Source organism: Oncorhynchus tshawytscha, unplaced genomic scaffold (assembly GCF_018296145.1).
Source record: "Oncorhynchus tshawytscha isolate Ot180627B unplaced genomic scaffold, Otsh_v2.0 Un_contig_1312_pilon_pilon, whole genome shotgun sequence".
NCBI classification, from domain to species: Eukaryota; Metazoa; Chordata; class Actinopteri; order Salmoniformes; family Salmonidae; genus Oncorhynchus; species Oncorhynchus tshawytscha.
Window position 1 is genome coordinate 141,222 of NW_024609628.1, and position 16,234 is coordinate 157,455.

Consider the following 16,234-nt stretch of genomic DNA (forward strand, 5'->3'; position numbering starts at 1 on the left):
TGTATTCAGCATTTCACTGTGAGGTCTACTACACCTGTTGTATTCATCATTTCACTGTAAGGTCTACTACACCTGTTGTATTCAGCATTTCACTGTAAGGTCTACTACACCTGTTGTATTCAGCATTTCACTGTGAGGTCTACTACACCTGTTGTATTCATCATTTCACTGTGAGGTCTACTACACCTGTTGTATTCATCATTTCACTGTGAGGTCTACTACACCTGTTGTATTCATCATTTCACACCTGTTGTATTCATCATTTCACTGTGAGGTCTACTACATCTGTTGTATTCAGCATTTCACTGTGAGGTCTACTACACCTGTTGTATTCCTCATTTCACTGTAAGGTCTACTACACCTGTTGTATTCATCATTTCACTGTGAGGTCTACTACACCTGTTGTATTCAGCATTTCACTGTAAGGTCTACTACACCTGTTGTATTCAGCATTTCACTGTGAGGTCTACTACACCTGTTGTATTCAGCATTTCACTGTAAGGTCTACTACACCTGTTGTATTCAAATTAGAATATTCATTCGGCGAACGTGACAAATAAACTGATTTGAAAACATCTGCTGCACAAATACTGACAAACCAATGGCAATTTTTATTTTGGCAGAAAATAAACGTGCATATGTGTGTGTGTGTGTGTAGTCTGTGGTGTGTGTATGGTGTGTATCAGTCGTCAGCTCCTATGTTGTGGAACAGACAAGACATTGACTCTCCACAGTGGATCCTCCGTACAGCTTCAGACAGGATCAGAGAAACATCAACCGTCTTTATCTTACAGCACTGGAGCTTCTGGGACGAGTGGGGAATCGTGTTGGTTACCACTACCTAGAGAAGAGAGAGACAGAGACAGCGAGACAGACAGACGGGCAGAGAGAGACAGAGACAGGCAGACAGACGGGCAGAGAGAGAGAGACTAAATCAAGAGAATCGTGAGAAAACTAATAAAGCTCCAACTAGACAGACAGACAGACCCTCCCCTCCGTTCCCGTCCCCTCCGTTCCCGTCCTCTCCCATCCGTTCCCGTCCCCTCCGTTCCTGTTCCCCTCCCCTCCGTTCCCGTCCCCTCCGTTCCGTTCCCCTCCCCCGTTCCCGTCCCCTCCGTTCCGTTCCCCTCCCCTCCCCCTCCGTTCCCCGTCCCCCGTTCCCCCCCTCCGTTCCCGTCCCTTCCCCTCCCCTCCCGTCCCTTCCGTTCCCCTCCCCTCCGTTCCCTCCCCGTCCCGTCCCCTCCGTTCCCCTCCCCCCTCCGTTCCCTCCCCTCCCCTCCGTTCCCTCCGTTCCCTCCCCTCCGTTCCCCTCCCTCCGTTCCCGTCCCCTCCTCCCTCCGTTCCGTTCCCCTCCCCTTCCGTTCCCCCTCCCTTCCGTTCTCCTCCCCTCCGTTCCCTCCCCTCCTCCGTTCCCCCCTCCTCCGTTCCCCTCCCCTTCCGTTCCCGTCCCCCTCCCCTCCGTTCCCCTCCCCTCCGTTCCCGTCCCCTTCGTTCCCGTCCCTTCCGTTCCCCCCCTCCGTTCCCTTCCGTTTCCCTCCCCTCCCCCTCCGTTCCCCCCCCTCCGTTCCCTCCCCTCCGTTCCCGTCCCCTCCTCCGTTCCCCTCCGTTCCCGTCCTCTCCCCTCCGTTCCCCTCCCCTCCGTTCCCGTCCCCTCCGTTCCCCCGTCCCTCCGTTTCCCCTCCCTTCCCCTCCCCTCCCTTCCGTTCCCTTCCCCTCCGTTCCCCTCCTCCGTTCCCCTCCCCTCCCGTCCCTCCCTCCCCCCCGTTCCCCTCCCCTTCCCCCCCTCCGTTCCCTCCCCCTCCTCCTCCCCTCCCCGCGCCGTCCTCTCCCATCCGTTCCCGTCCCCTCCGTTCCCCTCCCCCTCCCCTCCGTTGACCCCAGCCACTCCCCCCCCCCTCCGTTCCGTTCCCCTCCCTCCGTTCCCCTCCCCTCCGTTTCCGTCCCTTCCCTTCCGTTCCCCTCCGTTCCCTGACCCTCCTCCCCTCCCCTCCGTTCCTTCCCCTCCCCTCCGTTCCCGTTCCCCTCCCCCCTCCATTCCGCTCTTACCTGACTAATGGCTGACTCCTGGAGGATTCTGGGAGCGTCCGCAGACAGGATGGCATGTGTTGCCATGGCGATGATCGGCCCCGCCCCCCTCTCCCTCAGCATCTCCGCTGCCGCCACAAAACCCACCGCATCATCGATGATGTCATCCTGACATACACACACACCAGGTTAACACACATACACACCTCCCCCGTCCTGCCCTGACCTCTGACCCCAGCCACTCACCACGATGATGGCGATGCGTCCGGCCACATCTCCTACGACTGTGATAGGATGCTTCTCCTTAGGGATACAAACTGACCAGAGCGGTAATGAGGACTAATGGCTGACCCTGGTCAGGATTCTGGGATACAGACTGACAGAGAGAGAGACGGTAATGAGGATGGCATCTACTGACCCAGAGTCAGATGATCTCCTTAGGGATACAGACTGACTCCCTCAGCATTATCCGCTGACCCAGAGTCAAAACCTCACTTAGGATCAGATCAGATGATGTCAGTCTGATCTACTTACACACACAGCAGGTACAGACTGACAGAGACAGACGGTAATCCCCCGTTATCTACTGACCCAGAGTCAGATGATCTCCTTAGGATACAGACTCACAGATGATGGCGTAATGAGGTCCGCCACATCTCCTGACCCAGAGATCAGATGCTTCTCCTTAGGGATACAGACTGACAGAGAGAGAGAGATGGTAATGAGGCCCGTTATCTACTGACCCAGAGTCAGATGATCTCCTTAGGGATACAAACTGACAGAGAGAGAGACGGTAATGAGGCCCGTTATCTCCTGACCCAGAGTCAGATGATCTCCTTAGGGATACAGACTGACAGAGAGAGAGACGGTAATGAGGTCCGTTATCTACTGACCCAGAGTCAGATGATCTCCTTAGGGATACAGACTGACAGAGAGAGACGGTAATGAGGTCCGTTATCTACTGACCCAGAGTCAGATGATCTCCTTAGGGATACAGACTGACAGAGAGAGAGAGACGGTAATGAGGTCCGTTATCTACTGACCCAGAGTCAGATGATCTCCTTAGGGATACAGACTGACAGAGAGAGAGAGACGGTAATGAGGTCCGTTATCTACTGACCCAGAGTCAGATGATCTCCTTAGGGATACAGACTGACAGAGAGAGAGAGACGGTAATGAGGTCCGTTATCTATTGACCCAGAGTCAGATGAGGTCCTTTATCTACTGACCCAGAGTCAGATGAGGTCCTTTATCTACTGACCCAGAGTCAGATGAGGCCCTTTAACAGGGAACTGTGTGTCCCTAACAGGGAACTGTGTGTCCCTAACAGGGAACTGTGTGTCTCTAACAGGGAACTGTGTGTCTCTAACAGGGAACTGTGTGTCTCTAACAGGGAACTGTGTGTCTCTAACAGGGAACTGTGTGTCTCTAACAGGGAACTGTGTGTCTCTAACAGGGAACTGTGTGTCTCTAACAGGGAACTGTGTGTCTCTAACAGGGAACTGTGTGTCTCTAACAGGGAACTGTGTGTCTCTTACAGGGAACTGTGTGTCTCTTACAGGGTAGTTCAGGTAGACCTCCGGTGGTTCTGACTGTCGGAGGAGAGTGCCGTCCGTCCAGCAGGTCCGTCTCTGCATCTCCGTGGATCACAGCAATAGACACACGCAACCTTTCGGCGAGGGACTGGGCCCTAGACAACAGAGACAGAGAGACAGACACAGAGACAGACTTAGTTGTAGTGTATTAATTCATTGTGAACTTAAGAAATGAGCGTTAGGGTAACTCACCTCTTAGAGACAGAGAGAAAGAGACAGAGAGACAGAGAAATGAGCGTCAGGGTAACTCACCACTTAGAGACAGAGACAGAGAGACAGAGAAATGAGCGTCAGAGTAACTCACCTCTTAGAGACAGAGAGAAAGAGAAATGAGCGTCAGGGTAACTCACCTCTTAGAGACAGAGAGAAAGAGACAGAGAGACAGAGAAATGAGCGAGACAGGGTAACTCACCACTTAGAGACAGAGAGACAGAAACAGAGAGACAGAGAAATGAGCGTCAGGGTAACTCACCTCTTAGAGACAGAGAGACAGAGAAATGAGCGTCAGGGTAACTCACCTCTTAGAGACAGAGAGACAGAGACAGAGAGACAGAGAAATGAGCGTCAGGGTAACTCACCTCTTAGAGACAGAGACAGAGACAGAGAGACAGAGACAGAAACAGAGAGACAGAGAAATGAGCGTCAGGGTAACTCACCTCTTAGAGACAGAGAGACAGAGAAATGAGCGTCAGGGTAACTCACCTCTTAGAGACAGAGAGACAGAGACAGAGAGACAGAGAAATGAGCGTCAGGGTAACTCACCTAGAGACAGAGAGACAGAGACAGAGAGACTTGAGAGACTTAGAGACAGAGAGACAGAGAAATGAGCGTCAGGGTAACTCACCTCTTAGAGACAGAGAGACAGAGACAGAGAGACAGAGAAATGAGCGTCAGGGTAACTCACCTCTTAGAGACAGAGAGACAGAGACAGAGAGACAGAGAAATGAGCGTCAGGGTAACTCACCTCTTAGAGACAGAGAGACAGAAACAGAGAGACAGAGAAATGAGCGTCAGGGTAACTCACCTCTTAGAGACAGAGAGACAGAGAAATGAGCGTCAGGGTAACTCACCTCAGAGACAGAGAGACAGAGAAATGAGCGTCAGGGTAACTCACCTCTTAGAGACAGAGAGACAGAGAAATGAGCGTCAGGGTAACTCACCTCTTAGAGACAGAGAGACAGAGAGACAGAGAAATGAGCGTCAGGGTAACTCACCTCTTAGAGACAGAGAGACAGAGAAATGAGCGTCAGGGTAACTCACCTCTTAGAGACAGAGAGACAGAGAAATGACGTCAGGGTAACTCACCTCTTAGAGACAGAGAGACAGAGAAATGAGCGTCAGGGTAACTCACCTCTTAGAGACAGAGAGACAGAGACAGAGGAGACAGAGAAATGAGCGTCAGGGTAACCTCTTAGAGACAGACAGAGAGACAGAGAAATGAGCGTCAGGGTAACTCACCTCTTAGAGACAGAGAGACAGAGACAGAGTCAGTAACTCACCTCTTAGAGACAGAGAGACAGAGACAGAGAGACAGAGAAATGAGCGTCAGGGTAACTCACCTCTTGAGACAGAGAAATGAGCGTCAGGGTAACTCACCTCTTAGAGACAGAGACAGAGACAGACAGAGAAATGAGCGTCAGGGTAACTCACCTCTAGAGACAGAGACAGAGAGACAGAGAAATGAGCGTCAGGGTAACTCACCTCTTAGAGACAGAGAGACAGAGAAATGAGCGTCAGGGTAACTCACCTCTTAGAGACAGAGAGACAGAGAAATGAGCGTCAGGGTAACTCACCTCTTAGAGACAGAGAGACAGAGACAGAGAGACAGAGAAATGAGCGTCAGGGTAACTCACCTCTTAGCGGAGGACGGTGATTTGGCCACGATAACGGCATTATGGTAGTCTGGAATCTACAGGGAGACAACAAGGAGTTATGGGTAGTGTAGTCTGGAATCTACAGGGAGACAACAAGGGGTTGTGGGTAGTAGAGTCTGGAATCTACAGCTTAACTCCTCCTGTATGTACTGGGGGGTTGTGGGTAGTGTAGTCCTCCCTCCTGTATGTACTGTAGTAGTAGGGGGTTGTGGGTAGTGTAGTCCTCCCTCCTGTATGTACTGTAGTAGGAGGGGTTGTGGGTAGTGTAGTCCTACCTCCTGTATGTACTGTAGTAGGAGGGGGTTGTGGGTAGTGTAGTCCTACCTCCTCCTGTATGTACTGTAGTAGGAGGGGTTGTGGGTAGTGTAGTCCTACCTCCTAATGTATGTACTGTAGTAGGAGGGGTTGTGGGTAGTGTAGTCCTACCTCCTCCTGTATGTACTGCAGTAGGAGGGGTTGTGGGGGTTGTATGGTAGTAGTGTAGTCCTACCTCCTCCTGTATGTACTGTAGTAGGATGGGGGTTGTGGGTAGTGTAGTCCTACCTCCTAATGTATGTACTGCAGTAGGATAGGGGGGTTGTGGGTAGTGTAGTCCTACCCTCCTAATGTATGTACTGCAGTAGGAGGGGGTTGTGAGTAGTAGTCCTACCTCCTGTATGTCCTACCTCCTCCTGTATGTACTGCAGTAGGAGGGGGTTGTGGGTAGTGTAGTCTTACCTCCTCCCCTAGGAGGGGTTGTGGGTAGTGTAGCCCTCCTCCTGTATGTACTGTAGTAGGAGTCCTACCTCCTAATGGGGTAGGATGGGGGTTGTGGGTAGTGTAGTCCTACCTCCTCCTGTATGTACTGTAGTAGGAGGGGGTTGTGGGTAGTGTAGTCCTACCTCCTCCTGTATGTACTGTAGTAGTAGTGTAGGGGTTGTGGGTAGTGTAGTCCTACCTCCTCCTGTATGTACTGTAGTAGGGGGTTGGGGTTGTCCTACCTCCTGTATGTACTGTAGTAGGAGTGTAGTCCTACCTCCTCCTGTATGTACTGCAGTAGGAGGGGGTTGTGGGTAGTGTAGTCCTACCTCCTGTATGTACTGTAGTAGGAGGGGTTGTGGGTAGTGTAGTCCTACCTCCTGTATGTACTGTAGTAGGAGGGGGGTTGTGGGTAGTGTAGTCTTACCTCCTCCTGTATGTACTGCAGTAGGAAGGAGAAGCTCTCAGGTTGTCTACTGGGATGTTGAAGAAGCCCTGAATCTCCTTCTGATGAAGATCCACAGTGATGAGATGGGTCAGACCTACACACACACACACATACGTACGTCAGACCTAACACAGTGTAGATGAACCGTTATCTCCAACACATTCGATTGAAACATAACGTGTTGTCTCACCTGCCCTGCACATCAGAGAGGCGATCAGCTTACAGACGATGGATCCCCGTTTCCTCATCTTACACTGTTTACTGTAGGGTAGGTACGGCAGCACGCCACACACACTCCTCGCACACGCCGTCACACACCCATACGCCATCACACACAGCTCCATCAGGCACCGGTTCACATCCCTGCACACACACTCACAGTTTACTGTTACAGTAACGCAAATACACAGAGAGAGGGAGAGCTCCATTGATAGAAGAATTTGAATATTTAAAGTAGTGACTAAAGTATTCCACCCTGAATCTGTAGAACTGGGTGAAATGTGTTAGAATCATAAGACTATAATCTATAATCTACTATAACCCAGTATAAACTGACGGTGTACACCAGGTGTATCCTGTTATAAACTGACGGTGTACACCAGGTGTATTCTGTTATAAACTGACGGTGTACACCAGGTGTATCCTGTTATAAACTGACGGTGTACACCAGGTGTATCCTGTTATAAACTGACGGTGTACACCAGGTGTATCCTGTTATAAACTGACGGTGTACACCAGGTGTATCCTGTTATAAACTGACGGTGTACACCAGGTGTATCCTGTTATAAACTGACGGTGTACACCAGGTGTATCCTGTTATAAACTGACGGTGTACACCAGGTGTATCCTGTTATAAACTGACGGTGTACACCAGGTGTATCCTGTTATAAACTGACCGGTGTACACCAGGTGTATCCTGTTATAAACTGACGGTGTACACCAGGTGTATCCTGTTATAAACCAGGTACACCAGGTGTATCCTGTTATAAACTGACGGTGTACACCAGGTGTATCCTGTTATAAACTGACGGTGTACACCAGGTGTATAAACCTGTTATAAACTGACGGTGTACACCAGGTGTATCCTGTTATAAACTGACGGTGTACACCAGGTGTAACCTGTTATAAACTGACGGTGTACACCAGGTGTATCCTGTTATAATCTGACGGTGTACACTAGGTGTATCCTGTTATAAACTGACGGTGTACACCAGGTGTATCCAGTATAAACTGACGGTGTACACCAGGTGTATCCTGTTATAAACTGACGGTGTACACCAGGTGTATCCTGTTATAAACTGACGGTGTACACCAGGTGTATCCTGTTATAAACTGACGGTGTACACCAGGTGTATCCTGTTATAAACTGACGGTGTACACCAGGTGTATCCTGTTATAAAACTGACCAGGTGTATCCTGTACACCAGGTGTATCCTGTTATAAACTGACGGTGTACACCAGGTGTATCCTGTACACCAGGTTATAAACTGACGGTGTACACCAGGTGTATCCTGTTATAAACTGACGGTGTACACCAGGTGTATCCTGTTATAAACTGACGGTGTACACCAGGTGTATCCTGTTATAAACTGACGGTGTACACCAGGTGTATCCTGTTATAAACTGACGGTGTACACCAGGTGTATCCTGTTATAAACTGACGGTGTACACCAGGTGTATCCTGTTATAAACTGACGGTGTACACCAGGTGTATCCTGTTATAAACTGACCAGGTGTACACCAGGTGTATCCTGTTATAAACTGTACACCAGGTGTATCCTGTTATAAACTACACCAGGTGTATCCTGTTATAAACTGACGGTGTACACCAGGTGTATCCTGTTATAAAACGGTGTACACCAGGTGTATCCTGTTATAAACTGACGGTACACCAGGTGTATCCTGTTATAAACTGACCAGGGTGTACACCAGGTGTATCCTGTTATAAACTGACGGTGTACACCAGGTGTATCCTGTTATAAAACGGTGTACACCAGGTGTATCCTGTTATAAACTGTACACCAGGTGTATCCTGTTATAAACTGACGGTGTACACCAGGTGTATCCTGTTATAAACTGACGGTGTACACCAGGTGTATCCTGTTATAAACTGACGGTATCCTGTTATAAACTGTACACCAGGTGTATCCTGTTATAAACTGACGGTGTACACCAGGTGTATCCTGTACACCAGGTGTATCCTGTTATAAACTGACGGTGTACACCAGGTGTATCCTGTTATAAACTGACGGTGTACACCAGGTGTATCCTGTTATAAACTGTACACCAGGTGGTACACCAGGTGTATCCTGTTGTACACCAGGTGTATCCTGTTATAAACTGACGTGTGTACTGTTATAAACCAGGTGTACACCTGTTATAAACTGACGGTGTACACCAGGTGTATCCTGTTATAAACTGACGGTGTACACCAGGTATCCTGTGTACACCAGGTGTATCCTGTTATAAAACAGGTGTATCCTGTTATACACAGGTGGTTATAAACTGATAAACTGACGGTACACCAGGTGTATCCTGTTATAAACTGTTATAAACGGTGTACACCAGGTGTATCCTGTTATAAACTGACGGTGTACACCAGGTGTATCCTGTTATAAACTGACGGTGTACACCAGGTGTATCCTGTTATAAACTGACGGTGAGATGGTCTGGATGACCAGACGTGTTTCCCTCTGACCGACTCCTAATCTGGATACGCGTTTCTATGGAGACAAAAGGTCAGGTCAGGGGTCATAACACAGAACCATTACCATCATCCTCCTCCTCCTCCTCTATAAACCTCACCTCCATTAGAATCCTGGTAGACTTCAGTCTTGCCCAGCTCTACTCCCAGTCTCCTATAGACAGACAGGTTAGGGTATAAAGGAGGCACCTATAGATAGACAGACAGGCAGACAGTATCGTGTTATATAATACTCAACTACAGTCTCCTGTTATAAACCAGAGGGAAAGGTAACATGCTATTCAACAACAGTCTCCTACCAGGGGAAAGGTAACATGCTATTCAACTACAGTCTCCTACCAGAGGGAAAGGTAACATGCTATTCATAAACAGTCTCCTACCAGGGAAAGTTATAAATGCTATTCAACTACAGTCTCCTGTTATAACCAGAGGGAAAGGTAACATGCTATTCAACTACAGTCTCCTACCAGAGGGAAAGGTAACATGCTATTCAACAACAGTCTCCTACCAGAGGGAAAGGTATCATGTTATCAACTGTACAGTCTCCTACCAGGGGAAAGGTAACATGTATCCTGTGTATTCAACTACAGTCTCCTACCAGAGGGAAAGTGTAACATGTTATTCAACTACACAGTCTCCTACCAGAGGGAAAGGTAACATGTTATAAACTACAGTCTCCTACCAGAGGGAAAGGTAACATCCTGTTATAAACTGACAGTCACCAGGTGTACCTGTTATAAAGAGGGAAAGGTAAACATGTACACCTGTATCCTGTTATAAACTACAGTCTCCTACCAGAGGGAAAATCCTGTTATAAACACGGTGCTATTCTGTTATAAAACTACACCAGTCTCCTGTTATAAACAGAGGGAACCAGGGTATCCTGTTATAAACACGGTGTACACCAGGTGTATTCTGTTATAAACTACAGTCACCTACCTGTTATAAAGAGGGAAAAGTACACAGGTGTATTCTGTTATAAACTACAGTCTCCTACCAGGGGAAAGGTAACATGCTATTAAACTACAGTCTCCTACCAGAGGGAAAAGTAACATGCTATTCAACTACAGTCTCCTACCAGAGGGAAAAGTAACATGCTATATAAACTGACAGTCTCCTACCAGAGGGAAAGGTAACATGCTATCAACTACAGTCTCCTACCAGAGGGAAAGGTAACCAGGTGCTATTAAACTGACAGTCTCCTACCAGAGGGACGGTGTACACCAGTATCCTGTTATAAACTGCGGTATACACCAGGTGTCTCCAGTTATAAACAGAGGGTACACCAGGTAACATGCTATTAAACTGACAGTCTACACCTATCCTGTTATAAAGACGGGACACCAGGTAAACATGTACACCTATCCTGTTATAAACTACAGTCTACTACCAGGTGGATCCTGTTATAAACTGCAGGTATGGTCATGACTGACAGTCTCCCCTGACCAGACTCCTGGATCTGGTAACATGCTTTATGGAGACAACAGTCTCCTACCAGAGGGTCAAAGGAACCATTACCATCATCCTCCAACTCCTCCTCTTCCTCACCATTAGGGAATCCTGGTAGACTTCAGTCTTGCCCAGCTCAACTCCCAGTCTCCTAGACAGACAGGGAAAGGTTAAGGAGGCTCCTATAACAGACAGACTCCTACCAGACAGACGTGTAATATAATATTCAACTACAGTCTCCTACCAGAGGGAAAGGTAACATGCTATTCAACTACAGTCTCCTACCAGAGGGAAAGGTAACATGCTATTCAACTACAGTCTCCTACCAGAGGGAAAGGTAACATGCTATTCAACTACAGTCTCCTACCAGAGGGAAAGGTAACATGCTATTCAACTACAGTCTCCTACCAGAGGGAAAGGTAACATGCTATTCAACTACAGTCTCCTACCAGAGGGAAAGGTAACATGCTATTCAACTACAGTCTCCTACCAGAGGGAAAAGTAACATGCTATTCAACTACAGTCTCCTACCAGAGGGAAAGGTAACATGCTATTCAACTACAGTCTCCTACCAGAAGGAAAGGTAACATGCTATTCAACTACAGTCTCCTACCAGAGGGAAAGGTAACATGCTATTCAACTACAGTCTCCTACCAGAGGGAAAGGTAACATGCTAACCCTGGGGGGTTCATGTCCGCTCTAGTCAAGGCGTTTCTATCTGCAACAGCCCTGGTGTAAACTGGAACATCTGGATAGTGGGTGTGGTCTATTGACTCACTCTGCGATCCTATTGGCCAGCTCCATACAAGAGGGTGAGGAGTTAGCGGAGAACAGGACCAATCGGTCCTTTAGTTTGTCTACATTGGTCTTAGCCCCTCCCTCTGGGGGGGTGGCCAACCCCTGTCTGGGCTGCCACACTTCAGTGAGACCTTCCTGGAAAACACACAACATTATTACCACACAAATCACATTTAATTTGCCAAATACAACAGTGAAATACTTACTTACAAGCCCTTAACCAACAATGCAGATTTAAGAAAACAGGGTTAGGAAAATAAATTAAAGTTTAAAAAAACATGTTTTTTTTTAAATCACACAATAATATAACAATAATGGGTCTACACAGTCTCGGGTTTTGCTCAGTGGGCGAAACACTGTCTTGAGTGGGTTTCAGTACCCAAGAGGTTACATTAGCAGAAAACCATGAACCTGCTATAAAAACATTCACACAGAAACCCTAATCACTTCACCTCTGTGTCCAGTAGCTTCCTACTGTAGGTACCTGTCCTCCAAGTCATCCTCCGGGTATTTTGAATTCAGAACAGCAGAGTAACGACAACATGTAAGACGAAGATAAACTAGCTAGTACTAGTAAGTAGTTAACTAACTAATTAACTAACTAACTCTCTCCTCTACAGCTTGGTCCTGGGCCCCCCTCCCCCATGGGTGCACGTTTTGGTATTTACCCTAGCACTACACAGCAGATTCAAATCATCAAATTTTGATGATGAGTTGGTTAATTTGAATATGGGGTGTCGTGCCTAGGGGCAGGGGCCCCAGGAGTTTGGTCTTCCGGTACCTTACCTGGTGGTTACCATGGTGACACCGGGGATGGATCACCTGGCTGCTCAAGCACTTCCTGATAGCTAACGTTGTCTAGCAACAAACTAAGGAGTAAAAGTTATTACATACTAAACCACTTATATTTATAAATGTTTCAAAGTCTAAACTAATAAGAATATAACTAGCTACACTTTAATTGAGAGAGATTTTTTTGATGAGCTGAACTCGTTACGGGTTATTATCCCAGCGGTTTATCTCGTACTTCACCGTTTATAGTATTAGATGTGTCCAGGTTGCGATGCTTTGGGTCCTGACAGACAATATAAACAACGTCGTTATCGAATTAAATCCCTCACCAGTTTGCTTTCGGTGTCAACAACAAGTCAACTCTGGAGACATGAGTTGTGTCGACAGCTGTTTAGTGGACAGACACGAGTAGCACCGTCACCCAGCGGTAGAGTTTAACCTCCCACGTTTCATCCTCTCCACCTGAAGTCTTTCTGTTTTCACAAGAAACGTATGTTATTTTTTATTTTTTTACAGAGATATTGTGTGAGAAATGATCAGCAATATTTTAACTCTGGTTTTATCCGTAGTAGTGTAGAATTATTTTTATTATTCTGCTGCTCAAACTAACATGGTCCGACCGGATACGGAAGCACCCCCCCGGAACATGAATATCTGGATCAGAGAGTTTCTAAACCAAGAGGCGCAATATTTTGAGACTTCCGGGAACACTTGTGAAATAGATCAATGAGAGAAATTAACAATTCTTCCTTATTAGTTGTTAATTTTCCTTAAATCTAAAAGGCACAATCTAGATTCAAGCCAATGTTTTAAGTAGTTGAACATGTTATTACTCCAACTTCGTGAAAAATTACAAATTGACACTTTTTCATTTTCGGCAGAAACAAATTTATATCACAAAAGTGTGGACTTTGATTTTTGACTGGCTGCACATGCGCAGTTTGGCGTGACGTCGCCATAACAGCGCCTACAAATGGAATTGGTTGATTTCTATTGGACAAGCAGCTTAGTCTTTGTCTGGATCATCCAATCACAAGCGAGAAAACAAAATTAACCCGGAAATAGTTAACCCAAAGAGTTTACCGCGAAAGACAGACAGACAGACGGGGACGGGAGAAGACAAAAACGAACAAACACGGAACCGACTGAAAAAGTAGTATTGCATAGATATTATTATCATATTATACACCTCGGCTGTCCGGTACATACCGGTCAACTTGACTGACTACTAATGGACGAGTATGACGAGATGTTCGGGATAGAGGACGAGTATGAACAACAGTTCGCTGATGAGCTGGAGGTCCTGGCTGAGATGGACTGTGAGTTGTAGGCTAGTTAGATGGATAAAAGTTAGTCTGGTCAAGATAAAAAAAATATCCAAAAGTCTTCTTATTAAACCGACTTTTCCAAACGCGGGTCGATTTGTTTTTTTCTCACCTGGGCGTCAGGTAATAACTCAGAACGGGCAGCGTTTTGAAAAGTCGCTTTATAGGGTCGTCAATAGTTCAAAATGTATTTGTCACATGAGCCGAGTACAACAGGTGTAGTAGACCTCACAGTGAAATGATGAATACAACAGGTGTAGTAGACCTCACAGTGAAATGCTGAATACAACAGGTGTAGTAGACCTCACAGTGAAATGCTGAATACAACAGGTGTAGTAGACCTCACAGTGAAATGCTGAATACAACAGGTGTAGTAGACCTCACAGTGAAATGCTGAATACAACAGGTGTAGTAGACCTCACAGTGAAATGCTGAATACAACAGGTGTAGTAGACCTCACAGTGAAATGCTGAATACAACAGGTGTAGTAGACCTCACAGTGAAATGCTGAATACAACAGGTGTAGTAGACCTCACAGTGAAATGCTGAATACAACAGGTGTAGTAGACCTCACAGTGAAATGCTGAATACAACAGGTGTAGTAGACCTGAATACAACAGGTGTAGTAGACCTTACAGTGAAATGCTGACTACAACAGGTGTAGTAGACCTCACAGTGAAATGCTGAATACAACAGGTGTAGTAGACCTCACAGTGAAATGCTGAATACAACAGGTGTAGTAGACCTCACAGTGAAATGCTGAATACAACAGGTGTAGTAGTGAAATCTGAATACAGTGAAATGCTGAATACAACAGGTGTAGTAGACCACAGTGAAATGATGAATACAACAGTGAGTAGACCTCACAGTGAAATGCTGAATACAACAGGTGTAGTAGACCTCACAGTGAAATGCTGAATACAACAGGTGTAGTCCTTACAGTGAAATGCTGAATACAACAGGTGTAGTCTTTACAGTGAAATGCTTACTAACGAGCCCTTCTCCCAAAATGCAGAGTTAAAAGTAGGAACAGATGTAGTAGTTCTCTAGGAACAGAAGGAGAAAATAGTAAGACAGTGGCGACCCGTTTTTTAGACGTTATTTTGGCATTAACACGTTAGAAACTATGTAAAAAAATCTCCATGTTCCCATGTCTCCATGTTACAGGTCTTGGTTAGGGTTCCCATGTCTCCATGTTACAGGTCTTGGTTAGGGTTCCCATGTCTCCATGTTACAGGTCTTGGTTAGGGTTCCCATGTCTCCATGTTACAGGTCTTGGTTAGGGTTCCCATGTCTCCATGTTACAGGTCTTGGTTAGGGTTCCCATGTCTCCATGTTACAGGTCTTGGTTAGGGTTCCCATGTCTCCATGTTACAGGTCTTGGTTAGGTTCCCATGTCTCCATGTTACAGGTCTTGGTTAGGGTTCCCATGTCTCCATGTTACAGGTCTTGGTTAGGGTTCCATGTCTCCATGTTGTCTTGGTTAGGGTTCCCATGTCTCCATGTTACAGGTCTTGGTTAGGGTTCCCATGTCTCCATGTTACAGGTCTTGGTTAGGGTTCCCATGTCTCCATGTTACAGGTCTTGGTTAGGGTTCCCATGTCTCCATGTTACAGGTCTTGGTTAGGGTTCCCATGTCTCCATGTTACAGGTCTTGGTTAGGGTTCCCATGTCTCCATGTTACAGGTCTTGGTTAGGGTTCCCATGTCTCCATGTTACAGGTCTTGGTTAGGGTTCCCATGTCTCCATGTTACAGGTCTTGGTTAGGGTTCCCATGTCTCCATGTTACAGGTCTTGGTTAGGGTTCCCATGTCTCCATGTTACAGGTCTTGGTTAGGGTTCCCACAAGGCCATGTTACAGGTCTTGGTTAGGGTTCCCATGTCTCCATGTTACAGGTCTTGGTTAGGGTTCCCATGTCTCCATGTTACAGGTCTTGGTTAGGGTTCCCATGTCTCCATGTTACAGGTCTTGGTTAGGGTTCCCATGTCTCCATGTTACAGGTCTTGGTTAGGGTTCCCAAGGCCATGTTACAGGTCTTGGTTAGGGTTCCCATGTCTCCATGTTACAGGTCTTGGTTAGGGTTCCCATGTCTCCATGTTACAGGTCTTGGTTAGGGTTCCCATGTCTCCATGTTACAGGTCTTGGTTAGGGTTCCCATGTCTCCATGTTACAGGTCTTGGTTAGGGTTCCCACAAGGCCATGTTACAGGTCTTGGTTAGGGTTCCCACAAGGCCATGTTACAGGTCTTGGTTAGGGTTCCCACAAGGCCATGTTACAGGTCTTGGTTAGGGTTCCCACAAGGCCATGTTACAGGTCTTGGTTAGGGTTCCCATGCCTCCATGTTACAGCTCTTGGTTAGGGTTCCCACACGGCTGTGTTACAGGTCTTGGTTAGGGTTCCCATGTCTCCATGTTACAGGTCTTGGTTAGGGTTCCCATGTCTCCATGTTACAGGTCTTGGTTAGGGTTCCCATGTCTCCATGTTA

At 47.0% G+C, this 16,234-nt stretch overlaps 2 protein-coding genes across 3 annotated transcripts in view; one reads left to right on the forward strand and one right to left on the reverse strand.

Moving 5' to 3' along the window:
* Nucleotides 1-591: 591 nt before the first annotated feature.
* On the reverse strand, nt 592-13,063 carry LOC121845323 (phosphoribosyl pyrophosphate synthase-associated protein 2-like). The gene is made up of 12 exons (XM_042316463.1): nt 12,753-13,063; nt 11,612-11,766; nt 9,486-9,538; nt 9,339-9,403; nt 6,871-7,043; nt 6,685-6,774; nt 6,510-6,535; nt 5,474-5,529; nt 3,585-3,715; nt 2,272-2,342; nt 2,047-2,193; nt 592-841 (listed from the first exon to the last, which is right to left on the reverse strand). The coding sequence occupies exons 3-12, from the start codon at nt 9,489-9,491 to the stop codon at nt 683-685; spliced, it is 924 nt and encodes a 307-aa protein (XP_042172397.1). The 5' UTR covers nt 9,492-9,538; nt 11,612-11,766; nt 12,753-13,063; the 3' UTR covers nt 592-682.
* A 418-nt stretch (nt 13,064-13,481) lies between these two features.
* chtf18 (CTF18, chromosome transmission fidelity factor 18 homolog (S. cerevisiae)) overlaps nt 13,482-16,234 on the forward strand; it is an 85,274-nt gene continuing 82,521 nt past the window's right edge. Inside the window, exon 1 of one of the 2 annotated variants that reach the window (XM_042316462.1) lies at nt 13,482-13,742. In XM_042316462.1, coding sequence (XP_042172396.1) covers nt 13,655-13,742 — 88 coding nt within the window. In that variant the 5' untranslated portion in view covers nt 13,482-13,654. The remainder of the gene's footprint in view (nt 13,743-16,234) is intronic. The other variant, XM_042316461.1, reaches the window with a different exon arrangement.

Bases quoted from the DNA above. Each gene is read 5' to 3' on its own strand.
- LOC121845323 (XM_042316463.1), bottom strand. The intron at 6,775-6,870 runs GTGAGACAACAC...GTGTGTGTGTAG, and splicing joins CTCTCTGATGTGCAGGGCAG to GTCTGACCCATCTCATCACT. The intron at 842-2,046 runs GTAAGAGCGGAA...TCTCTTCTCTAG, and splicing joins AGGAGTCAGCCATTAGTCAG to GTAGTGGTAACCAACACGAT.